Source organism: Nipponia nippon, unplaced genomic scaffold (genome assembly GCF_047370975.1).
Source record: "Nipponia nippon isolate SJK-2023a ecotype South Korea unplaced genomic scaffold, ASM4737097v1 scaffold_3, whole genome shotgun sequence".
Lineage (NCBI taxonomy): Eukaryota > Metazoa > Chordata > Aves > Pelecaniformes > Threskiornithidae > Nipponia > Nipponia nippon.
In genome coordinates, this window is record NW_028262347.1 from 69,408,315 (window position 1) to 69,433,531 (window position 25,217).

Sequence of the window (25,217 nt, forward strand, 5' to 3'; positions counted from 1 at the left end):
TGTCTGGACACTATCCCAGGAGCTCTTCTTAGGTCTTGTGTGTATCAAGTCCCAACTAGATCATCCAAAAATGTTTGGAGCCCAATTCTGAGCTGGTGTATCTCCACTGACATTCTGGGGTAGTCATACAGATTTGTCTGACCCCATAAAACACAGAGGAATCTGCCCATGAGCCTCAAGATGATGATGACAGACATTGTTTCAAGGTTTGATTTTTGCCATTTTAATATCCAGAGCTTTTTGAGATGATTTCTGCAGGTCTTAGTCAAATCTCCATAGTGGTCAGTGAAATTTTTTCCTTGATTCTTCCTGTAGGATTTAGCCCTGTTGAATTTAGGCATAAACATAAAATGTGCAAATAATCTTATATTAAAAAAAATAATGTTGTAGGTTTTTTATACTCTGTGAAATGGAGTGTTCAAAATCCAGATCAGGGACTGTACTCACATTATCCGAATGAATGTGTCCTCCCATTGCCTCTGAAGTAAGGTCTAGAAATCTCTGGTCTGAGGGCTCTACATTTCAAAAGCAACAGAGCAGAAAATTCCTCCTCAAAAGCCTGAGCCTGTGAGGTCCTGAGCTGTGCCCTTGATTCCTGCTAGTGGCGGAGGAAACCAATAGCACTCAACACTTTGCTGATTGCACCGGCCTCTTCCTTAGGAGGCAGCTCTGCATATCAGGGCCCTGCATTTCCCCTTCAGCAGCTGATCACAGACACTTAGTGCATTGCAGGCACCATCACAGACACCTGACACTGAACAGGGAACAAAGCTGATGCTGCTTTAGGTACTTAGGATGGTACCAGCCATTGTAGCAGAAGCCTTGAATTTGGATCTCGGCAACTGTTGCATTTTTGATGTCACCAGACTGGATGCAGAAAAAATCACATTGCCATTAGTCCCAGGATAACACTGGTTATGAGAGTTTTCTCCTCATGGTAAGCAGGTGTAGACACTGTTTTTGCCCTCGCTTTCTTCACTCCGTCAAGGGCAGGAGTGACTTGAAGGCAGCAGAGCTACACCATCACGAGTGGGAGCAGAATCAGAGCCTGCCTGAAATGGGTGGCAGCAGGGTGGTGGCGGGGAGAGCAAGCAAATATGGGCCTGTAGAGGCATCTAGTGGCCACCTGGCCAAACTACAGACTTCACGTTTGGGGCCAGCCTCTGCCGTTTCCCAAAGCCAGGAGCATGAACCAGGCTCCAGCGTCCCGGGCTCGGTGGAGACACAGTGCTCTCTTTTTTTTCTTTCTTTTCATTTCTAGGCTCTCCCCTATGTGGCTCTTTTAATAGTGATGTTGTTCTTCATCTACGCTGTGATTGGGATGCAGGTAAGTGATGCTAAAGAGGTCAGCTGTGTCTGTCTTCTCCTGTTAGGAGTTTTGGGAACTGGCTTACAAAGTAACTAGATCAATGTATGGTTGTAGGGGCTTACAAGAATATTTTTGCCCAGTAAGGTAAGACAGCAGCTAACCTTGGCTGGAAAACCTTGTCCGTCTATGCACTTCCAACAGGAGCACAATGCGCTCCAGAAAAAACACAAACAATGACCCATTTAATGGCAGAATGCAATATGCAAACAGTAAAAGGACCATGCCTGCCCTCCACACTCTCAGAGGAATACCCAGCAGCGGTGGCAAAGGAGATTTACTGCCTTGCTTGTTGGTTCAAAATAGTTGTTTCAGTGGGCTTATGGCCGTGCTGCACTGAGCAAACCCGATTTTTCTCTCGCATCACTTTCACACTGGTGTAACTTCCACTGAGTTGTAAAAAACAGCTTTTGATTTGCACCCATGAAGGTAAATATGGGATCAGACCCAGCGTACCGATGCTCTGTGTTTGTGCCAGTTCTTCAGGAACCTGCATTAATACAATATCCTATTCAGTTGGCAAATTGAACTTGGAACTGGCCTGAGCATTCATCTGTGCAAGGAACTGATGTTGCATACAGACCATGGAAGAACGCATGTGATATAGGCACAGTCTGTGACAGTCCCAGCCTCATTTGCTGTGCTGCTTTTCAAACTAAGCTTCACTTTCCACTTCGGTGTTAATCAAAGATCTCAGACAAGTCAGCCATCTGGGACCAGAGACCAAAGCATAGAAAGGCATGGTATAATTGCTTCCAGAGGTCTTCAAACATGGCAGGCTTCTTGGTTTCACAATGCCGACAGAATTTGTAACAAAATTCATCTGACCTCTGTGACCTCGTTTTAATTTGTTTCCTGTTATTATAATCATATCTTTTCACAGACTCCATCTACTCTCCCCCAGTTTGAAAAATAAAACTAGTCTTTTCTTGACTTATCATAGGTTATCTCAATTGCCCCCCCGTAATTATAGTTGTCATTTAGTCTACTAGGCTCATACTGTAAACTTGCCAGTTTTGCCTTTAATACCTAACTAGCTCAAATGGTCAAGATCTTACAGGATTAGCTGTGCTATGCAGAAAATCACTTGAGAGTATTACACTAGTGTTACGTAGCTACACAAAGCATTAAAAATGGCTTCCAAACACCCGGGCAAATGGGGTCTACAATGATCAGGGTGCTTCCAGGGCTAGATATTTTATTCTGTAATTCTATTCCCTTTTCTGTCAGCTAGTTCTAAGTTGGCTGTTTAATCTTTGGCTTACTTTCAAGCCTCTGTTTTAATCATCTCAGCAGCCTGAAGATCATACATCTGTCTTTCACATCGATCTAGATTACTAGATCGCTCCCTGCCCTCCTGTCTTCCAATGAGAAAACCAACTTTTCTCATCTTCCCTCTTTGCTTAGAGCCCAGAGACCTGTTACCATCACTTTTCATCCAAATGGCATCTCAGACGTTTTGTGCACTGCTCTCTTGAACCTGCTGACACAGAGAGTTCCCTCACACATAGGGACACATAGGAAGGAAAATCCTTCCTCACTCCATTAAGCAGCTACCTTGAAAGACTAGATGTACCAGATCTGATGAAAATATAAGAATATCCCACGTAAAGGAGACCTACCACTTTATCTCAGCTACTGCCCTGACTTGGAGCGTAACAACATTCAAGCCTCGCTACCTAATGTGCCCAAGTGGAAAAATCCAAATTGATGCTGATGGATGAAGCCACTGACATCATGGCCCAGGAGGCGCAGACTGGAGAGGCCATGAGAGAGGAACCTCTCTACCTGCAGCTCCTTGTAGGTGCCTACTGCAAAGCACCCGTAGTAGCTGCTGCCAGTGCATCGTGTGTGAGGGAAGCCTCAGGGTCGAAAGGAAAATCAGACTTCCAGCATGGGAAGTTCCCTTGCCTACGCTTGCCTGAAGTGAAAAATATGGGCTGCCCCAGCTCAAACTGCCTCTGGGCATTTAATCTGTCCTCCTGCTCCTCCTCAGTGCAGCTGGGGCTGTCACTGCTACCCACGGCGTGGGGGCGGTCGGGGCTGGGGAAGGCCCACACGTCCATGAGGAACCCCTGCAGAAAGCCTGCCACGTGCAGACCCTCCCTCCCGTCTGGCATGGCCTCCCCACCATTGTCCCTGCGCTTCTCTCCATGTCGTCGTTTCTTTTGGGGTGTTAATTATCGGTGACACATGCTTGAAAAGAAGCTCCATGTTGTCTCAGAGCTGCTCTGTTCCTGCTGCTCGTTTTGGCTACGAGATTACAGCTCTCAGTCCTTGAGATCTCTGTCACGTTGCTATCAATGGGGAATAAATAGTCCTGACTGACTGTGCTGTGCAGAGACCTTTCTGCCAGGCAAGCTTTGTTAAGCTCTCAGTCCCGGTGCCCAAAAGTACCAAAGCTATATATGACTTTTTCAAAGAAGCCTGAAACTCTCCTGCACTGGGGACTTCACATCTGAGGGCAGGCCCCTAAAAAGGTTTGCTGATGGTTGCAGGCTTCGTGCTGGGGCTGGATGAACTAGCTGGTGCAAGCGAGGGTCGGTTGGGCGTGGAAGGAAGCTGTAAGGCATCCTTGTCTGGCCAAATCTAGTCATCGTCCTCACACTGCTGCATTCTGGGTGGGGGGCCTGAAACACCTGCTGGTGACAAGCGTGGCTACTAGAAGGGCAAGCATTTGGACAATCTCCAGATCCAAGGCAACGTACTTTACATTGTTTTGGGAAGATCCAAGGCACCCCACAGAGTTGGGAGCTCAAGGCTTTGCAGCTGCTGGTCTTTTGCTATCATTTCCCCCTGGTGAAGACAGATAAGCAATGATGGAAGGAGCCTTTTCTTCTGTGTTATTGATTTCTTTCAGCTGGATCCCCTCCCCATATGAGTGCCTGTTAAAATAAGGCCCCATATCACATATTCACAATGTATGAAATTAGGAAGGATGTCTTGTTTTAAGAAAAGATGCCTCTTGTTACATATTTTGTATGCACTTATTTGTGCTTTTCTGGTGATAAAGCACAAGCAAGGGAAGCAACAGCAAATATGAAAAACCTGTGGAAATGATTTTTTAAGAGAAGAGCAGATTCTGTTAAATATCAGAGTCAGGGTGAGGCCAAGAGCTACAGGTGACAAGAGGTTTGGGGATTTTGCAGGGCTAACCTGAAAAGACCTCTGCTCTCTGCCAGGTGTTTGGTAAAATTGCGCTGAACGATACCACAGAAATCAACCGCAACAACAACTTCCAGACCTTCCCCCAGGCAGTGCTGCTGCTTTTCAGGTGGGTGTCTGACAGCTCTGGATTGTGTCAGTCTGGGAGCACGATTCCTCTGCTCTTGGGCACAGCTTATCTCCTTCTACTGTGTCATGCTCACGAGGTGAGTAGAAACATGTTGTCCCTTAGCGGGGGAGCCTAGGAGTTACATCAGATGAAACGACCAGTCCATTAAGCCTTGTACCCTGCCAGCTGACACTGGCCAACACTCAGTGCTGGGGAGGGAGGCGAGTCCTCCTACTCAGAAGGAAGGTAGCCAGTTTTCAGTGCTCTCAAATGTTGATATGCATGACAAACTCCTCCTTTTGTTCAAATCAAGCCAGTATGACTTCCAGCTTATTTTAGCAGGGAAAGGGACATGAACTCCCACTCGTACTTTAGCACGGCCATGCCCAGCTCAGCTTAGCACATCATCCTGCTCCAGCTGTGGCCAGGTGCGCCAGGGCCAGGGAGGGGTGCTGAAGGGGTGGGGAGGTGGCACAAATTAAACACTCTCTCCTCGTTCTCAAGGAGTTTTCTCATGCAATCCATAGCTATGTCACACGCATCCTGATGACTCTGGCTGGTTGGAACATGACAGCCCTGTACCCAGACTAGGCAAAGCCAGTGAGGAACAACACACTGATGATGGCAACAAAGCCAAAAAGAGGAGCAGTGTATGCCAGTGTATGTCAAAGCCCAGCCATCAGCCTAACTTGCTCATAACTGATCTCAGTGGCAAAATTCCCATTAATGTTCATGGGAGCAGGAACAGATTGCTAATGTGCCAGTCTCTCTCACATCAAAGATCACTGCTGTCTCCCCTTGCCCTTTGCCATGCCCAGGTGTGCCACCGGTGAGGCCTGGCAGGAAATCATGCTGGCATGTCTCCCAGACAAGAAGTGTGACCCGGAGTCGGAGCCGGCCAACTCCACTGAAGCCGATCACTCCTGTGGCAGCAGCTTTGCCGTCTTCTATTTCATCAGCTTCTACATGCTCTGTGCCTTCCTGGTGAGTCCGCCCCAGCAACCAAAACCTGCCCTCTGTCAGACTGAGCCCCTGCCTCCCCAGATATCAGCACTGCACAGCAGAAGAATGATCTCACAGAGGGGAAACCTCCCCATGGGGTCTTTCCCAGCAGCACCCTTTCAGTGACAACACCCCCTTTGGCCACTGCCATTCCTGCCTCCCTCCAGCTCTGGGGGATGCTCTGCTTCCAATCCCAATCCTTTGTGCACAGCAAAGGATCGTTCTTGCCCCCTCCCCCTCAATGAGAAAACCAAATTAGCGTGTTGTGGGCTGTGCTGAGGCTAGCAACGCCTCAGCCACACTTCCCACCTTCCCTCCTACCTTCCTTCTGGCTGCTGAGCAGGTTTTTCCTCCCCTGCCAGCAGCAATGACTGTGAGAATACACATATCCCACTTGCATCTGCTCCGTGTTGGCAATGCGGCATTGCTCAGAGCGACAGCACATGCTCTGCAGCTGGCATCAGTGCGCAAAACTCTCCCAGTGAACAGCAGCAACATTTTAAAAGTTTTGGTCTTGGGCCAGAAGAAGGGACTTTTACCTCAGCCCCACTGCCTGTAGAGGATAAATCCCAGGTTCTCCCACCACTACCCCGTTCTGCTGGGAAAGACACAGGTAAATAAAAGCCATCACAGCATGTCTAAGCATTCGGCAAACTTGGGCCTCATCCATTCAGTAGCGAAAAGAAAAATGTGACCAGCTGAGAATATCCCGCCTCTGGGATCTTCCCACTTAAACTGCAGGGCTGGCATGGGGGAACAGAGGACCCACCCCCAATGGCTTCCTAGTTTTATGAGTCCAAATCCAGACCTTAAATGGAGAACCCTGGTAAAGTCTACTGTTACCTGCCTCATCCATCAAGTCATCTCTGTCCTTGTTTGCAGATCATCAATCTTTTTGTAGCTGTTATAATGGATAACTTTGATTACCTGACACGGGACTGGTCCATTTTAGGACCACACCACCTGGATGAGTTTAAAAGGATCTGGGCAGAGTATGACCCTGAAGCCAAGTAAGTAACCCAGCCTGGATATCAGAGCTCCTCGGGAGAACAGGCCCGTTATTTTCTGTTCTCTAGACCCAGTGCAGTAAGTGCCATGTTCCTCCTGCAGGAACACTTTTTTTCTGCAAAAATCCTAAAATAGATACCTCCCCAAGGTATTGCTGGTGAATCCATAAGCCAGCAGTGCAAGAATACACACAAAAATCCCAGTATTTAGGCTGTTACCTGGCAGGCATTGCTTCACTTTCAGTCGGGAGGAGATATAGACTGTTTAGGGAGGGGCAGCAGAAGACTGAGCAAAGGAGGGTAGAGGGTTGGTTTATTGTTGCACGTGTTTGGGATATTGAGCTGTGACTCTTCCATTTGACTTTCTACTCACAGTGGAGCTGCTGCACTCAAATCTCCGTTTTGTCCTATGTCATATAGGCCCATCACAACCTGTACCTTCACATGGCTGCGTTACATTGTCTGCAGGGTTATTCACATCAGCAGGCTTGCAGGGATTTAAAGTTACACAAGAACAACTCACACAAGGGCTTAACTGACATTCAGTATTATATGCTCTGTTTGACACATGCTTAGGCTTAAAGTGCGGTTAGATCCCTATGGCATTACAGGACAGTTGACAATTGTAATTGCAAAGCCCCCTTCATAATGCAAAAACTGTGGAAAGAGACCTTGGTGTAAACTAAAAGCAGATCTCTTTAGGAGACATAGTGTCAAGATTAATTTGGGCTGGGGTTCTGCAATATGTGAGGCCATGTCACGTTATCAGAATGATACATAAATTGAAAGCCTTCTTCCCATCTGTGGTGACTGCCCAGAGAGACTTTTAATATGGATAGGGGATAAGCACAGAATTCTAATAAATACACTGTTTGTTAACAAAACAGATGCGACTATTGGTGCTTGTGTGAAGGCAAGACTGCAGTGGCTGAAGCCATATAATAGATAGCCGCACAGCCGAGATGACGTCCTGTTCTTTCCCGTCTATAAATGGGAAGCTCTTTTTTTTCCCTCTTCCCCATCCATGTCCCATGCTTGAAGCCCCACTTCTGGCTCTGGTAGCTCTCCTCCATCCATGAGAGAATTCTTCTTTTGAGATGCCATTTACAGAACTTAAAAGAAACCCAGCTGCTGCTGTGGAAGAAATTCAGCGCTTTGTTTTGCACTGGCTCCAGTGACAGCCCAAAGCACAAACACGTATCAAAAGACAGTGGCTTGGGGCTATTTATATGGAAGGTAAAGCACCAGGAAAAAAGAAGCCCTTTGCACCTCTGTGCCTGCTATAGACCTGAGACCGGCAGGTAAAGAAGCAGCTGTAGATTTTGAGCAGGTCGGGGTTGGGGGGGACAACCCCAAATGGTCCATTCGTGCACAGAACTGCAGCATCCAAAACACTGAAGTCAATTCTTGCGAGTACTGACTCGTGTGCGACTGACAGCTGGGTTTTCTGCACTAGCAGGAGTTACATGAGTGCTGGGCAAATCCTGAGGGATGCACCGAATGCAGGAGGCCTGAAATGCTACCTTCAGCTATGCCCAGGCTACGGGGAGCGGCAGCGCAGGGCTGGCGAGATCTCGGGGATGCTTCTGGGTGCACCCGCGCTCTGCGGGCGGATCAGCAGCTCGCCCCGTGTACGGGTGCGACCCTCACGCTGTTCTCTTCTTTAGGGGACGGATCAAACACTTGGACGTGGTGACGCTGCTCCGGCGGATTCAGCCCCCGCTGGGCTTCGGGAAGCTCTGCCCTCACCGGGTGGCTTGCAAAGTAAGTCGCAAGCAGCCGAGTACCCCGCGATGGCAGTTTCCAGCGGAGCCCGCGGCGCAGCCCGGCCGCCTCCGCTCCGCGGCCGCCGGGCGGGGGCTGCCGCGGTCCCGGCGGGGCGCGGCGGCGGCGGCGGCTGCTGCCCCGCCGCGGCACAGCCGGCAACCGCACGGCTTTGAAGCGTCCCCCCCGGCCGCCCTGCGCCGCTCCCCGGCTCCCCTGGGCGGCAACGGCCCTGCCCGGGGCTGGAGGGTGACCAGCAGGCGGGTTGGCCGCTGGTCAGAGACATCAGCCCAGCGCCAGCCCTCGCTCTGGATAGGAGAGAGCGTCCGTGCTAACTGCAGCTCTCCCGTATCGAGCACTGAATCAACCACGCATATGTTTGCAGTATCAACCACACGTACCAAGACAGATGAGGACAGACAGAAATAACAGAGCAAGTAAAAATATCTCTGAGATTTTCTTTGGACTAAGCAGCGCACCAAAAAACCTAGTGTAATCTCTCCTTCTTGCTTAAATAACCGACAGATATTAAACAGCAAGGTGAGCGTGGTATTAAAATACAGGAAGGGCAAGGACAGATTTACTGTGAAAATGTCTCACTCATTTCTTTGGTTGTGAGACTCCGGCTATGAAAAGGGACTCTCTCTAGTGAATAATGGCATGTTTATAACCTTTATGCTTCCTTCACTTCAAGTTCTTTGTTCATCTCCTCGCAAGTCCCAGAGTTTGTATGTGACATTTGTAGTTGTTTTTTATCTCAGTCTCAGAGCAAAATACAGAGCCTGGGGCCTGTACACAGAAATGTATGACTTCTGTGGCCTACAGCCGATCCCTTTCAGTCTGCTGTCTAGCAGTTGTTTGTTGTCTCAATCATCTGGTTCAAACCCCCCAGTCTATGATTGCAGTGGTAGCGATGGGGGATGACACCCTTTCCTCCAATTTGGTACCAAAATTGCATGAAAGTGGCAGAAGACAGAGCTCGAACAAAATCAACCCCTGAAAGCATAAGAGCTCAAACCAAGTCCCTGGTGTCGCTTGCCTCCTGAGACAGAAGTAAGGACTGAAGAGCTGGTGACTCTGCTACATCTGTCTCAGAGGCATGTTGTAGGTCTCACTGAAGTTCATCCTGCAGCTGCAACAGTACTCAGCACTCGCTCTCTGTCCTACATGGCTTTACAGAATTACTGCAGCGCAGACACAGCCTTGTTTTAAAAGGGAGAGGGGGAATAGCTGGGTAAAGCAGACCAGCTTTCAGGTTCAGTTAATCCCCTTTCTTCAAGCCTGTCACCTAAAAAAAAAATTCTGGCTCTCTGTTTATATACGTTTGCACCAGGCACAGCTTTAGTGCAGGTGAGTTTGCAAGTGCCTCGTGAGGCATGAAGAAATCAGTTTGCTGTGATAAGAAAAAAAGGTGTCATTTAAAAGCCAAATGGTTTGGGGACTGGAACAAATAGATCTCTGTCCGTGTAATACACTGCGGGCAAATGCCCACTGGCCACTGAGGAAAACGAAGGTTAGAAAGTGATAGCCACATTGAAAAAAATGGAGTATCTAGCAATGGGAGAGAGACCCCAGGGCAAACACACCATGGTTGGGGCCATCGGTGGATATGAGAAGTACTTTTATAATTGTGTAACTAAATCCACAGGCCATGGATGCTCACATAAGAGGGGTGGCAGGTCTGGAGGGCATCATGAGCGCATAAGGAAGAGCATGCTTCAGTCCATGTGTCTGCAGTATGACTGTTCTCTTTCTTCTCCTTACTCCACAGCGCCTTGTCTCCATGAATATGCCACTGAACAGTGATGGGACTGTCATGTTCAATGCCACTCTCTTTGCATTGGTCAGAACAGCACTGAGGATCAAGACGGAAGGTAAGAAGCTTGCTGATCGCAAGGGTACAAAGGCAGCTGAGCAGTGTTCACACCAAAGGGTGCTGAGCTGGAATACAACAATAAGGACATCTTGTGTAAAATGATCCCAGTTACTCATATGCAGCACATGGTACAAAAAGCAATGTAAAGATGTTTGGAGGAATAATATCTTCTAGAGAGAGAACAGTGTTTCCAGTTTTCTAGAAAGCTGGTGCTTCCCATGGCATCATCTCAGACTATTGATCACATTCTTTACGATGGTCTCAAAGTTAAAAGTTTTAGATCAATGTTTCCTCAAACAGCAATCAGGAGAAGGAAGAAGCCCGTTGTGCAAACTGGCTGCAGAGCTGGGCCACTTTTTGACTGTTGTTGCCACTGATCTTCCAATCCAAGGGAGGCAAAAGAGCTTGGACTTGAGGGTCTCACCCCACTAAAACTCCTCCTGTGCTTCCATTAGCATGAGTTAACATCACATTGTAGTGACAGTGGTGTTGTAGGCCTAAAGACAGATGAGAAGCAAAGGGAGTGTTAATAGCTTTGCACAGACCAGTGGGTATAGTTGGGGAAAGCAGACAAGATTTTGGGCTCAGCTAGTCCCCTTTGTTGCAATCTGTCACCTGCTGTAATGAAAGATATTGGTCCTGAGGCAAAACCTGGCTTCATGTATTAATGAGATGGTCTAAAAGACCGTGTAGGTCTGTGATTCACAGCTAAACACCTCTGCCTCAGGAGTGGCTGCATTACATTTCAGGCATGGGAAAGCAGAGACCAGCAGAACCCTAGCTTACCGTGCCAGGATTATACAGGCAGCTGAGCCAAAAAAAAGTGGTAAAATCAAAAAATTATATTAAGGCCTTGAAAACTGCGCTAAATAGAATTTGACTGTAGCCAAAGAGGTTCTCCTGAGGAAAAAACCAACCGCAACCCCTGTAGGACATCTTGTGTCTTATGAAACAGAGACCCAAAAAAGACTCAATTTTCTTGCCCGTTTTAGCCTCAAACTCTCGGAGTCATTGCCAGTGAACTCCTGGGAAACCACCTAAAGCCTCAAACTGCTTTCTTTCGTGCCTTGGCAGGATCTTGTAAATGGTTAGGGCAGGAGTGTGGAATTAGCCCTCCTGAGTCAGATTTCTGCCTTCGATGCTGTCCACCTGTTTCATCCTCAGTGAGTTACTTAGTGTCCCTGTCTTCACTGCATCCTGTTAAGAGAGCTACTGCCATGCAGAGCCCTGTGAAGCACACTGACGAGCCTTAATGCTGGGGAGCAGTAAGAAAAGCTGCAGGAACAGCATCTTTAGGAGGACAAGATAGTGGTTTCCACACAACTAGAGAGAGAAGAGAGCTTCAATTATAAGGGGTTTGAATGTACATAAATCGGGAAATTAAATTGAAGGCAAGTTGTCTGGGAGGAAATGGGTATCTAGAAGGAAAGGATATAAACCAAATCTTCTTCACTCACTCTCAAAGGGGTAGTGTGGCTTGCTTAATGCCTCATTTACCTCGGAGCCCCTTGGAGCAACATGTAAAGTCTAAGTTCAGACAGTTACATAAAAGGCTTCTTACAGCCTATGCTGTTCTTCAGAGAATAAACACGAATAACCTGGGACAGTCCTCTGAGTCAGACAGTGAAAGCCTTGCACATGCCTGGAGTGCCTTGTCAGAGCACTGTGCAGACTCTCCAAGGTAGACTCTTGGCACCATGTGAAGAACTTGGTATCTGCTGGGAGGCAGGGATTGCAACATGTAATTCTTGGGAAGTGCTGCAAGCAGGCTCTTCAGATTTCTAGATGCATCTTTACCACCAATTATTTGTGTTCCCCAATCTGTAGTTTCCCATTAACTGATCTCTATTCTCATCATATTTAACCTTCACTCAGTGTCAGTTAAAATTTGAAGTGTTAGATGACATTGTTGCTTTTCAGGATGAAGCAGCACCATGGTTCTGTTGTTTCTGGCTGTTGCAGACTATCAAACAGTAACACAGTCACCTTCCTACCCTAAGATGACTATGCATATTTAGGAAGAAGACCTCTTGCTGTGAGGCGGCTTTAGCAATGGTCAGAGCAACTCTTTGCCCAAAACTTTCCACTCTTGAAAAAACTCTGATATTTTCCTCCTAAGATTGCCATGCCAGACGTGAAATTGCTCCTCTGCAGGGTCTGCTTAGTTCCTGTCTCTGATGATTTTCACCCTGCAGGTAACCTGGAGCAAGCCAACGAAGAGCTGAGAGCAATAATTAAGAAAATCTGGAAGCGCACCAGTATGAAGCTGCTGGACCAGGTGGTGCCCCCCGCAGGTGGTGAGTGCAGGATCTTGTCCCGGTCTCTGAACCTCTGTCTTTTTTCCCACCTGACATTTCTAACTGCACCTCGTGATCATCAGGTGGAATGTGTGGGCCAAGCTTTCTTCTACAAGCTGTTACCTGTATTTCATCAGGCTGAGATCTGTTTCTTCCTGTACTAACATGAATAACATGTTCTTACTAGTGAGAAATCAGGGAAGGAAGAAAAGGTGTATCAATTGGAGTTAGAAACCTTTATTCCTAAATCCTGCCCCAGTTTGATCATAGGCATTTGCTCCCCTGGATGTTACCTGGTGCCTGCTGGAGGCAAAGGAAGCAGGCAGAATTGAGTGGCTCCAGGAGGATGATGTGGACTTTATCTGACTGCATAAGAGCTATGTCCTTACATTCAAGTTAAGGATGCAGCCCCGTCTTATAACCTCTTCATATTTAGCAAAACTGCCTTTACTATGGCATATGACTCTTTTTTTTACTCACATAACTGCTTTATACTATGATATCTGTCAAAGACTGATGTACCTGTGCATATTCCTCAGCCAGTCTGAACTGGTGTAACAGATTGCTGTGGGTTTCTATGCAGGGTCCCTGGTAAGCTGTAATTACCAGGCCTCTAGGCAACTCCTTTGCTAGTCTTCTTAGGACCTCAGGTGCATGGGCATCCAGTGTGGCCTTCACTGGCCTTCCAGGTGGCTCCAGGGGCTATAGCACAAAACAACACTTGGCAGTTAGTTAAGAGTTGCAGCCAGATCCTGAATGCTGCTCAGTCTGCTCTGGAGTCAGTGGACCATGTCTTATAAAATTGCCAGTGGGTTTGGAGAAGGGAGGGGAGTTACCTGCATAAAACCTCATTGCACATTTTGGCCCGCTGACAGTTTGTATTGAGTGAGAATACAGCAATGACTGCATTTCTGGGGAGAGGTGATCATTTTGGTTCGCTCACACCCATGCTTGGCACAACCAGACAGAATTTCAATGCAGAGAAGGGCAAGATCAGGTCTGGGATGGATGGTCAGTCAGATGCTACTGGTGAGCTCAGACTCTTGAGTATGTTTTATCCCAGGCTATCACAAGACAGAGCAGTATATGTTGACCCAGACTGGGAGGCTGCTGCTATAGCAAGATCCTATGTGGTAAACCAATAGAGACTGCAAAGGTTAGAGACACTTCACCATAAACAACGTACATCCAGAGATGCAGAGCTGTAGGGGTTCTCTGCCAGCAGAGCCAGTCTATCCAAATGCCACGTGCACCTCTCCTCCTGACTGCTTACAGCAAGCTCTGGCTGTGGAGCAATCCCTTCCTTCAGCCCTGCATCCTGATGCCATAAACAGCAGAGATGTACTGCGGTGCCTAGTGTTTCTGCTGTGAATTGCAAGGCTCACATTAGCAAATACACTGTTTAAAATCAGTTGCTTATTTAATTTAATATTTGTTTTAATACCCCTTTGCAGATGATGAGGTGACCGTTGGGAAGTTCTACGCCACTTTCCTGATTCAGGAGTATTTCCGGAAGTTCAAGAAACGTAAAGAACAGGGACTGGTGGGCAAGCCCTCCCAGCGCAACGCGCTCTCCTTACAGGTGACAAGCGGGCACAGGATGGACAGGGGTGGTACAGTAGAGGCATTTGACCCCACTTCCCTCTCAGCCATTCTGGGGGCTGCAATGGGCTATCCCCACTGGAAAGGAGCTTGTAGACCTCTTGAATTACCACATCAATCCTTTTGGATAAACATGTATGTACCACAGGCCACATGCCTTAGCTCTGGAGGTGGAAGGCACAAGTGAGGTATATCCACAGTTCATCAATCTGCTGGTAATATTTGAAATTTGAGTTCCTTTTAGAGAACTGGTATGAAGTGTCCAGCAGACATTTGCTTATTCCCACATTCATTCTTCCCTTTCTGAGGGGAGTCACTATAACACGGTCAGGGAGAGCATGTTGCCAGGAGGCAAAATCAGTTAGAACGCAAAAAGCATACCTGGATGCCAAGGCCATCAAACGGACCGAGCATCAGGCTCTGAGACCTAGGATCTGTTCACCACTGAGCTACGTGTTCACTGGGTGGACTACCAGGCTGTGTGAAAGAATGAGAAATCCCCATTGACTGTACCAGCAGCACCATTTTTGTCCCTGGAGTGTACAGTAAGGAAGAAGGGTGACTCTGGGGTTCCAGCAAGCTAAAAAGTGCTGTGACGCAGGCACAGATACAGACTGAGGGCCTGGCATAGCCACAGCTTACCTCCCTGGATGGACTCCCTGGAGCAGATTCCAGTCAGTGAGGGGTTTGAGGACTGTCCAGGTCCACATGCCAGAAGTTTAGCTATTAAATACATATTTAAGCTGCTGATTAAAAATAAGAGGATTTTCAGAGGCACCCAGTACATGGTTCAGCTGGAACTGTGGCTGCTCTAGGGCTTCTGGTTGTGGATCTGAGAACCCAAAGTTGAAAGCATGCAGACTTGCTTAGTCAAGCCTGTGGATTTATGTCTATGTCCTGTTATGATGAAGCCAGGGGACTAGCAACAAACATTCCAGTGTTGAATTGCTAAGAGCTTTTCCCTCTCTAAGCTGGAGATGACAGAATTTGCTGGTGTTTTTCTAGGGGCTGGGGATGCTATATTAAGTAAAAGGGCTTCACAGTACTTAGGAAGAAATAACACTGCTTTTATTTCTCATATACCCACTCGGAGATATGAAGCTCTATAGTTTGCTGTTTTGCAGGCTGGTCTGCGCACACTTCACGACATTGGGCCAGAGATCCGACGAGCAATTTCTGGAGACCTGACAGCTGAAGAAGAGCTAGATAAGGCCATGAAAGAAGCTGTTTCTGCTGCCTCTGAAGATGATATCTTCCGGGTAGGTGCTGAACAAGTTTACAAGCTCAGGCTAGACCAGTAGCTGAGCTCAGAGTGCTACATCCCCTTTTATGCACTCTGTATTTCAGCTGGGCCCTCCTTCTTGTTTTCTGGACCCTAGAGTGGTGGACTCAGAATGCCAGGTTCTGAGATCTTTGCACAGTTTTTATCCCATTTTCTTTTCAATGGAAGTTTTCCTCATAAAACCTAAATAAAATCAGAATGAGAATGGCCAAAGAGTCTGAAGAGCAGGCCAGTTCAGCCATCCTACAGTCTGCAGAGCAGCAGCCAGGCACAGTTTGGTGTTTTGTCACTCCTCCTTTCAGTGGCACAAGTAGCGTCCTTCCAAAAAGTACACCAGAACCCAATAGAGCTTCTACGGAAGAAGGAAATTTTCTGAGCAAGTTACCTAAATCTTCTCTTTCTTATTTCATTCCTATTTCTTATAATTGTCTCCTCTGGTAATATCTCGTCTCCTTTGGCATTTTCCTCCTTTTCTTACAGAAAGATGCTGTCGGTCCCTTTCATTACTTATCACCTAAACAGTACACAACCAGCTCATTAAATCTTTCTTCATTTGTTCCTCCAGGTGATTAATAGTTTCTGGTGCTTTTCTCAAATTCCCTCTCATGTCTAAATGTTGCTTTGCAACTGCACTGTGAAAACCAGAGAGCAGTTACCTGATTCTTGCATCCCTACCCAGTCCTGTACTCCCATGACTGGTGGGAGGTGTAGAGACACCTTTACCTCACCTATCCACCTCGCCAGTCTTCTGAAATATCTTAGAAAGCTAAAGCTTTCACAACCTACGTGTACTTAGTCTCTCTGACAGGGAAGTCCACGCACTATCCTCTGGCAGAGAGAGCACCAGTGCCATCATGCACACTTTGGTCCTCACATTTTTTTTTCCTCAACAACAGGCTAAGCAGGAAACACCAGGGCCCTTGCACATCATCTCACTCACAAGGGGAAAATAATTTCTATTTCTCTGACAGAGAGCCGGAGGCTTGTTCGGAAACCATGTCAGCTATTACCAAAGCGATGGCAGGAGCGCGTTCCCACAGACATTCACCACCCAGCGACCTTTGCACATCAATAAGTCTGGCAACAACCAGGGAGATACCGAGTCTCCATCTCATGAGAAGCTGGTGGACTCCACCTTCACTCCCAGCAGCTACTCATCTTCAGGCTCCAATGCCAACATCAACAATGCCAACAACACTGCCCTGTGCCGCTTCCCCAGCCCACCCAGCTACCCCAGCACTGTCAGCACAGTGGAAGGCCACGGGACCCCCTTGTCACCCACCATACGTGTGCAGGAGGCTCCTTGGAAACTACCTTCCAAAAGGTAAGTTTCACAGACCAGAGAGTGGGTCAAGGGACCAGGGAGAGGAACACGCATGCAAACACCAGAGCACTGCTGCCTAGCTGAACTCGCCCACCGGACATCACCCAGCCTGCAGCCTGGATTGAGCCTTCTGGTTCTCCACTTGTGTAAAGCCCACGCTGCAACAGACATGCATCAGTTGACCACTGCAAAGAAGTAGCACTCGCACTGACCAACACACTTGATTTCTTTGGGCTTTATCATGAAGCAACCTTTGTAAGAACCAAAAGGAGCCTTATTTATCCCTCCTTCACCACAGGGAGGTGCTTTATCAATTGCTAACTGAAAGACAAAGGGACTGCAATTCATCTCTTAGGTGCCCAATAGGGAGCTTTGTGGAAGTCAGTGATTTTTCATTCCGTGGGTCACATCCCTACAGAGGTCACCAAAGGCATTCTGGGAGGAGGGAGGCAAAGTTTTCAGAAATGCAATACTGTGCAAAGCAAAAAAAAAAATCCCCTTCTCTGGGCAGCTTTCAGGCTGTCTACACACAGATGATGAATACAAAAGGAGTATTATTTTTATCTGTGGGGGATTTTTTTTAACTGTTTCAGTAACAGCAGGAAGGAGATGGAAAATTTTTTTCAGTGCAGAGAGTGGGCAATGTGAAAAAGTGGAGAAATGCTGCCCCAGCAAAAGACAGAATAGGACAATAAGTCGGAGGAAATTCAGTGGGTGCAGAATTGCCCAAGCAGAGTCCAGTGGTTTTTCTATTTCATGTCTTCCTGAGGGAGGCCTCAGGAGTTGCACAACATGTCTTACCATCTGCCCTCCCCCTTGCTGACTTGTGCTGATGTGACACTGCTAACATGGTGTTCTTTTCTCTCCTTGCTTCCTTGGGTATCTTCCTTGAATTAGGACGCATTACTACGAAACACTGGGACGGTACGTGTTCTTCCTCATGCTCTAATGCTCTCTGGGTGTAAGACCCATTGTTTGTCCCATTGAAAGTCCAGATCCTCATCAATGCTGAATATAAGCTCTTCTTTGTGGTGTCAGTAGGGCTGAAAAAGAGGTAACGATCACCATGACATCTCCAGAAAATACTCCCAAGTCAGGGCTTTTCTGCCCACGGGCAGGTAGTGATGCATGGACTGCTTCTAGTTGGTTTCTAGATTTGGGGTTTTTTTAGAGTTTCTAGCCGAGCTCACACATGTAGGCACTCTCTGGTCACAGCACAGTGAAGTACACCGTGGCATGTTCATACAAAAATTCTGTATGGTTTTGGCTAAACACAGACTGTTGAATAGGGGGAGCTGCCATGTAGTGATTTCTCCCCTCTGCAGCTTAGCAATTTTACTTGCCTCCCATCTCAGAAGGAAGGTCACTCCAGCACTGTCCTACAGGCTGTGCTATACCATGCATATGCACATTTCTCCTAGTACTTTTTGCTCAAATGATAAAATAATGTTTCCTATCCAGTCCCTGAAAGATGGAAAAAAACCCGCCACACTGCTCTCTACTGTGGACGCTAGTAACAGACTGATATTGGCTCCAATACCTCCATGTTGGTATCTCAAAGATTGACACTACCTTCAGATTTTACTTTACTCCTCAGAAAACACAAACTCGGAATCAAGTGAAATATGAGGGCCGAGACATGAAACAGAGGGAAAAGGAGGGGGCAAGCAGGGAATTAAGGGCTGTCACGCTTAAGGGTTTGCACAGATCCTACTGAATTCAGTAGAGCACTCTGCAGTTAGTGATGAGAAAAAAGGGACCAAAGATGGAAAAGATGGCAAGGAACGAGAGCATGAGCAGGAGGCAGAGGGGAGAGATGGTGCAGAGTAAGGAATTTGGGAGGCAGACACCATACACCACAGAGCTGAGAGGGTTACAGTTCGTGTCTAGGAGGCTTCTCTGAAATTCGTAACCAAGGCTATTGCAACAAGGGAAAAAGCTGCATTTGCAAGAGCCCGTTTCGGATTTTACTTCAAGTTCAGTGAGGTGTATCTTTGGGAATGTGGTCAGTGTGATGTGCACATTTATAGAGTACACATAGTCACAAATGACAACAGTATGTTTACAGTATTGTGCAGCATTGATTTAAGAAACTCGTTCTCTGAAAGAGGACACAGAAAAGGTTGTTGCTTTGTGTTTGTGAACTCTGCAGCTCTGTTCAGTCATTGATTTTTCTATAATAGCTCTTCAACATTATAATAAACTAAGACAGATGGAGCCTGTCATTCTTGTCTTTATAACAGGTTGTCTTTACCATCTCCATATCTTGACTTGTCTTTTTTGCTCATTAGCTCCAGTTCCAGAGACAGCCAGCTGGCAATTGTTTGCCAAGAGGAAGTGTCTCAGGATGAGACTTATGATGAAAATTTGAATGAAGACATTGAGTACTGTAGTGAACCAAGTCTGCTCTCTACTGAAATGTGAGCTTTGCAGCTAGTCAAGGTGTTTGGGTGGTTCTTTACTTAAGGGGGAAAGGTGGGAAGAGGTGCCGTTTTTCTACAAAAATTTCAATTTATGGGATAAGGCCAGAAGACTTCAGTCAGACAACTCAAATATCAGAAAATAATTCTTAAAAAATGCAGTTCAGCCCTGAGCAGTAACATTGAAAAGGATATCTTTCACCTAGCATTTTCTTTCTCCTCTGAATGAGACATCTGGATCTGCAGGGCCTCCCCCCGCCCATTCCCTTCTACCATCTAATGTTCCCAGATCTCATCTTTAGAGCATTCTCTGTCCCGTCGTCTCTCTCACTGCTCCTGGACCAGTTATAGCTCGAAGTTAGCTTGCTATTGCTTCTATTTGATAGCATGATCTTCCTGGCTTCTCTGCTGGAAGAGGGGTTATTCTGTCCAATATCAGCTGCTTTTCTAGAATCCCTCTGTTCTCCTTTCCAGGCTTGCATACCAAGATGATGAAAACAGACAACTTACTCCACCAGAAAACAACAAAGGAGAGGACACCCGGCACTCTCCGAAGAAAGGGTTTCTGTGCTCCTCAGCACTAGGTAACATCCCAGCGTGACATGCGGGCTCTGTTCTCCTTTGCCTCGACCGAGTTCTCACATCTTGCTGGAGGAATCCCAGCATGTGTGGGCACAGGTGTTGCTGTTTGCTGCATTTAGCTCGTGAGACCAGGGATCCCACAGCGTGCATACAATCCTGATCATGCACATGACTCTACTGACTTCACGCTCAGTCGGTAGATGAATCTGTGGCTGTTTGGATAGTCCATGTGGTCTGTTTGATTAAGCCTGCCTGTGAATTAGGGCAGTTTATTAGTGCACTGTAGACTCTCCAAACAATCACCAGGGAGTCACCGAATGGGCTAGCCTTGAGTATATGGTGTTCTGTTCTGTGTGTATTCAGCAGGGAGAAAGGAGAGGTTGTCTCTTTTGTCTGCTACGAGGAAAACAGTTAATTTCCGATTAAGTTAATACGATACAAATTTGCTTTCTGCTCTAATTGTACCTGGAGATTTTCAAGTGCTTGAGCGTGCAGACTACGCTGAGGCGAAATCCATGAATCACGAGATTTTATGAAAGTATCAGGACAAATGTCAGAGTCTGGAAGAAAACGAGCTCTTTTATGTAGAATATTTTTCAGCCTTTTTCCTGAGTACTGGTGTGGAGAAGAAGGACACTTGGGGGAGAAACTAAAAAGAATCCTGTATATAAAATACATCCTTACAAAAGAAAAGTGACAGACTAGGTAGTGTAGTGTTTAAAATGAGGCTACTGAGTCTTCGCTCAAATCCTTCAGGATGCTTGTACAATTGAGTATTTTAAAAGCATTTACTTTATTTCAAAACTTAAAATATTAGGCAATGACCATTCCTATATCTATCCGTAAGGCCAAATTTGCAGTCAGTCCTTGATACAATGCTTCATTAACTACATTCTAGTGAATATTTATACAGTGATATCATACTCATTTTAGCAGTTTTTTTTCTCTAGAATGAGGAAATACTTTTTATCTGCATTGTACCCTTCGTTCTCTGGGTTGTAACACATTTCCTCCAACCCCTGAGAGGGCCCTTTCTCAACAAATCGATATTATAGATACTTGCTATTTTCAGAATTCTAATTTTCTTTCCTTCTTTAGAAAAATATCAACAGGATCAAGAAGTCCACAAAATATTTTAGTGTGCCATGCAGCTCTGTCTTTAATACTGGATTTATTTGCCATTCTTCAGAAGTAAAGCCTGTGCACTTGTTCATAAACATACTTTGCAGTACTTTTAAATTCCTGCATAAGGAGTACCTTCCTCATATTTACAGAAGTAAAGTTTAATTTTACAGCAAGTAAACAATGCGTCTGTTTCAATAGTTCCCCTAAAATATTTTTCTTTTTCCCAAGAAAAAAAAAGCTTTTTTTCTCTTTCCTTCTTTCCAAATTTTGAAAATGCTTCATGTCTATATAAGCAGCCTTCTATTCACCGGTGAATTCAGCCATTAATTCACTTCCACTTGACCTTGCTATAGACACAGCCTCTTAAACTGTGGTATGTCTGGCAGCTAAGGGACACAGATCACATGCAAGCGGGAGGCCGATGTCACCTGAGCAGCCTGACGTCCCCTCCTGCACGTTCTGTATAGCCAGGCACAGCACCAGAGCCTCGGCTGCCATCATCAGTCCTGCTGAGGGCTTTACCTGAACCAAAGAGGTCTGAGAACACTTCCACTGCTTAGGAGGGAAATCAGCTGCGTGGTATCTACTAGGACAGTGTTTTAAAAGAGGAAAAAAAAAATTATCATCCAGAATTTTATCTTGCAGCTTGCTTGGAAGGCAATGCTGGTTGGTCCATGATGCTTGACTGCTTTTTGTAAATACAAAGGCTTTGGAAAGGGCAAGGTGTTGAGGGAAAGTGGACAGAGCCTAAAATGTGGGTGTCTTTGCTGTATCTCCAATGGGACTGCACTAAAAGAAATTGAAATCAGATTAACTGCAGTGTAGAATGAGTGATGGACACAATTGTGTGTGATTGCTGTTTCAGGTCGAAGAGCATCTTTTCACTTAGAGTGTCTGAAAAGACAGAAAAACCAGGGCGTAGACGTCTCGCAGAAGACAGTTCTGCCTTTGCATCTGGTACATCATCAGGTAAGCGTTAATATCCACAAAGGGCACAGCAATGTAACTGAGACCCTACCATCTGCAGTGCCCCCCCATTGTATCCCAGCCAACTTTTTAAAAAACATTTGGGATAATTTCTCACCCATATCAAAGGTCCAATTTTTAGAAATCGTATTTGCCATCATGTTCATTCCTGCTTTCAAGACTTTTATCATTCCCAGAAGAATGCTACAGGAACATGTCCTTTGGAGTCTGCAGAGTTATCATTTTCTGATGTCCGTGAAAGAGTAAAATAAAAAACTAGCTAAAAGATAAAAATAACTACCTAAATTGCATGCTGCAACTGGCTTTGATGGTAGTATGCATATGAATAAAATGTGCAGGGTCTACTTTCATATTAATTAAAGGTAACCAGTAACTGTAATTAATCATTTTAAAACATCAACTGATTACATGTAATTAATCAGCTTCTTAAGCCCTTTGTAACTGCATTCAGCAGCCCAGCAAATGTATGCCTAGGCACGTACCTAGATGATTAGCCAGCTGTCATAGTCCAAAGTAGATTTGTGTCTTTTAGTTTGATGATGCCACTTTTTGTCGCCATAAAAGAAACAGGTGCAGATGGTAGTGCCAGCCTTGCAAGTGAGGCGTCCTGCTCTCTGCAGTCCCCCAGGGCAGGGCAGAATGGCCTTCCCACCTCCTTAGGCTGCCGCAGGGGCAGAAAATGCCACGCAGCAGGGGCAGGAGGAGCGAGAAGTCAGAGCAGAGGAGTGAGAGATGAGCGCACTTGAGGCTCCTTGGCTTTTCTCACCTCCGCTCCCAGCCAGTTATCCTTTAAGGATCAAGGTCCAGAAAGCAGTGGTCCTCAGAGAGGTGCAGCTGTGGCAGGGACAACCAGCAAATGTGTTGGGGCAGGGAGGAGTGGGCAGCTTCCCACCTTCCCCACAGCAGCAACAGCCCTCCTGAGACTCCCTGCCCTCCCACGGCAGGCCAGGCAGAGGGGACACGTGCCTCCCACTCTCTCAGCCCACCCAGCCGGCGGAATCACCTCCCTCCAACCTGTACAAAGAGGATGGAGCTACTTCATCCTTCCTCATCCCACCATGCAGCTCCAAACCTAGAGGGATGGGGCTCTATCCGCCCCAGTGTCACTCAAGCAGACTGAAGGGTTACACTGAAACAGGCATCTGGCCTCCAGCTGACAACACTCAGCAGTGTTCACATGTTTACAAAAATGTTAGCCTGCAACAGTGCTTAAAACAAGAACATAAAGGTTGCCTCTGCTAAGTGCAATGGATTCAGTTCCTCGTGAATGCTTGAAGGGGTATTCTCACGAAATACTCATACATCATGATATGTAAATATATGCAGCGGATGCTCAAAGCAATCCCTAAGAGCTTCTTTCAACCTCCTCAGTACCTTACATTTTGGATAAAACACCTTGTAAATGTTTCTGCCAGCAAGCTGAAAAACTGGTTCAGTTCTGTCCTGCCTGACAGATCCAGGGCTCTCCTTGAAGTCCCAGCAGTTTAAGGGATGTGCTGAGACCATCGTAGCCTGCAGGGCATGACTTATACAGATGAGTTCTTACGGGCTTGCTTCCTCACTGAAATTTGATAGGAGTCTGACATCTAATTCTTGAGAAAATCTTGATGAAGCTTGTAGGTGACTAATAATTGATTCTTTTGTTCATCTGTCACTGAAATCATCAGCACAGCAGGGGTTATCAGTTCCCAGGGATTTCAGTGGCAGATGGACCAAGCTTCACTTAACTTTAGATAACCTTAAAGTTAGCTGTCTAGTTTAAACCGGTCAGTTCAGTCTCACTTTGGTCAACAGAGGGAAAGAGCACCTCCAAAGGGCAAGTATAAGTCTTGTCTGAGTCTTGTCCTCCAGACAGCATTTTCAGGCAGGTATCCAAAAGAGGCAGGAGGCTTGCTGGTGTCTCTCTACACAGTAGTTAGCTTACACTAGACACATAGCCTTCAGATAGCTGAAGCTGGATGAGACTAACCCCAGCCCGAACAAGGGGATTCTCTGCAACACAATCCACGTGCTTTTGTATTTTCTATGCATTTATTTATTTGCTCATACTAGGCACTAGTGAGCTCTATGAGATGAGCTTATGACTCTGATGGCATTGTTTATAGAAAAAGGCAGCAGTCGCCATGAATAAGGCAGCAGTCGCCATGAATAAGGCACCAGATCAGCCCCGTGCAACAAGGGGCTTCTTGAGAAATTTGTTATAAAAGGAGGCTGGATGACTCAGCGGTTGTGTATATGATTACAGGAAGGACGGGATGGCTTGAAGCATAATCATCAGATATTGGTCCTCCCACCAACAGCAGATGCCTTAAAATCCAGTGGTAGATTTGTAGTTATTGCCAACTTGCAGACATCTAAAATTCACATCTGGTATCTGGTCAGGTTGCACAGTAGATACTTACAGAAAACACAGCAATTGGCAGTAAAAGCTAGCGGTATGGGTGGTGGCAGGGGTGGGAAAATGAATCGCTGTCTCACCCCCTGGAGAAGAGGTGGTGTTTCTGGCAAGGCTATGGGGAGTGGGGCTGCATCCCTCCTGTCAGTACAGCGGCTCCAAGGCTGAAGAACTGTAGTCATGAGAGTTTTCAGTCTGGTGCTTGGCACGAGCACAGGATACACCATTTAAAGGAAAGCCCGCAAAATGAGTTTGCAGGAAACATCCAAACTGTTCCCGCAGCCGGCAGCTGTTTTCACAAGCCTCGAGACCCTCCGGGCCTTTCTTAAGGTAGTTTCTCCAGCACCTCCTCCTTCCAGCCCTGCTGCTAAGAGCAGGCTCTCACTCGTCTTGTTCCTCGTCTGTCCACAGGCGTTAGCAGTGGCCGGCCTGAGTCCCCTGCTCCAGCGAAGCCATTCCCCCACCATGTTCTCTCGGCTCTGTGCTACGCCCCCCGCTACACCCTGCAGCCGTGGCTGGCCGCAACAGACCATCCCGACTCTGCGCCTCGACGGGGCGGAGTCCAGTGAGAAGCTCAACAGCAGCTTCCCGTCAGTCCACTGCGGCTCTCGGTACACTGAGAACACCGGCTGCAGCAGCCCGAGGAGAGCCAGGCCGGTCTCCCTCACCGTCCCCAGCCAGACCGGAGGGAGCAGCAGGCAGTTTCACGGCAGCGCTGGCAGCCTGGTCGAAGCGGTAAGACTGCAGAGTCACGATGGACACGAGCAGTGTCGATGCCAACTAGAAATGCGGCCCTCGGAAGAGCAGGGCAACAGATATATTCCTGCTCACAATGCCGAGGAGCAGGGGAGCCCATCTCCCAGCAGGGGTTAGCAGCATGAATGGGAGAAGGACCGCTGGGGAAAATAGAGCGG

General features: G+C 46.9%; 1 protein-coding gene across 29 annotated transcripts in view; it reads left to right on the top strand.

Annotated features, from left to right (window-relative positions):
- CACNA1C (calcium voltage-gated channel subunit alpha1 C) overlaps window positions 1-25,217 on the top strand; it is a 487,583-nt gene that overhangs the window by 454,817 nt on the left and 7,549 nt on the right. For 14 of the 29 annotated variants that reach the window (XM_087765448.1, XM_087765421.1, XM_087765445.1 and 11 more), the window contains 15 exons: window positions 1,262-1,327; window positions 4,549-4,640; window positions 5,459-5,624; window positions 6,525-6,652; window positions 8,317-8,413; window positions 10,185-10,287; window positions 12,485-12,586; window positions 14,041-14,168; window positions 15,298-15,447; window positions 16,442-16,794; window positions 17,692-17,718; window positions 19,086-19,214; window positions 19,689-19,798; window positions 21,787-21,890; window positions 24,715-25,038. In XM_087765448.1, the coding sequence (XP_087621574.1) occupies window positions 1,262-1,327; window positions 4,549-4,640; window positions 5,459-5,624; window positions 6,525-6,652; window positions 8,317-8,413; window positions 10,185-10,287; window positions 12,485-12,586; window positions 14,041-14,168; window positions 15,298-15,447; window positions 16,442-16,794; window positions 17,692-17,718; window positions 19,086-19,214; window positions 19,689-19,798; window positions 21,787-21,890; window positions 24,715-25,038 (2,079 nt within the window). The remainder of the gene's footprint in view (window positions 1-1,261; window positions 1,328-4,548; window positions 4,641-5,458; window positions 5,625-6,524; window positions 6,653-8,316; window positions 8,414-10,184; window positions 10,288-12,484; window positions 12,587-14,040; window positions 14,169-15,297; window positions 15,448-16,441; window positions 16,795-17,691; window positions 17,719-19,085; window positions 19,215-19,688; window positions 19,799-21,786; window positions 21,891-24,714; window positions 25,039-25,217) is intronic. The other 15 variants (XM_087765436.1, XM_087765433.1, XM_087765442.1 and 12 more) reach the window with 2 other exon arrangements.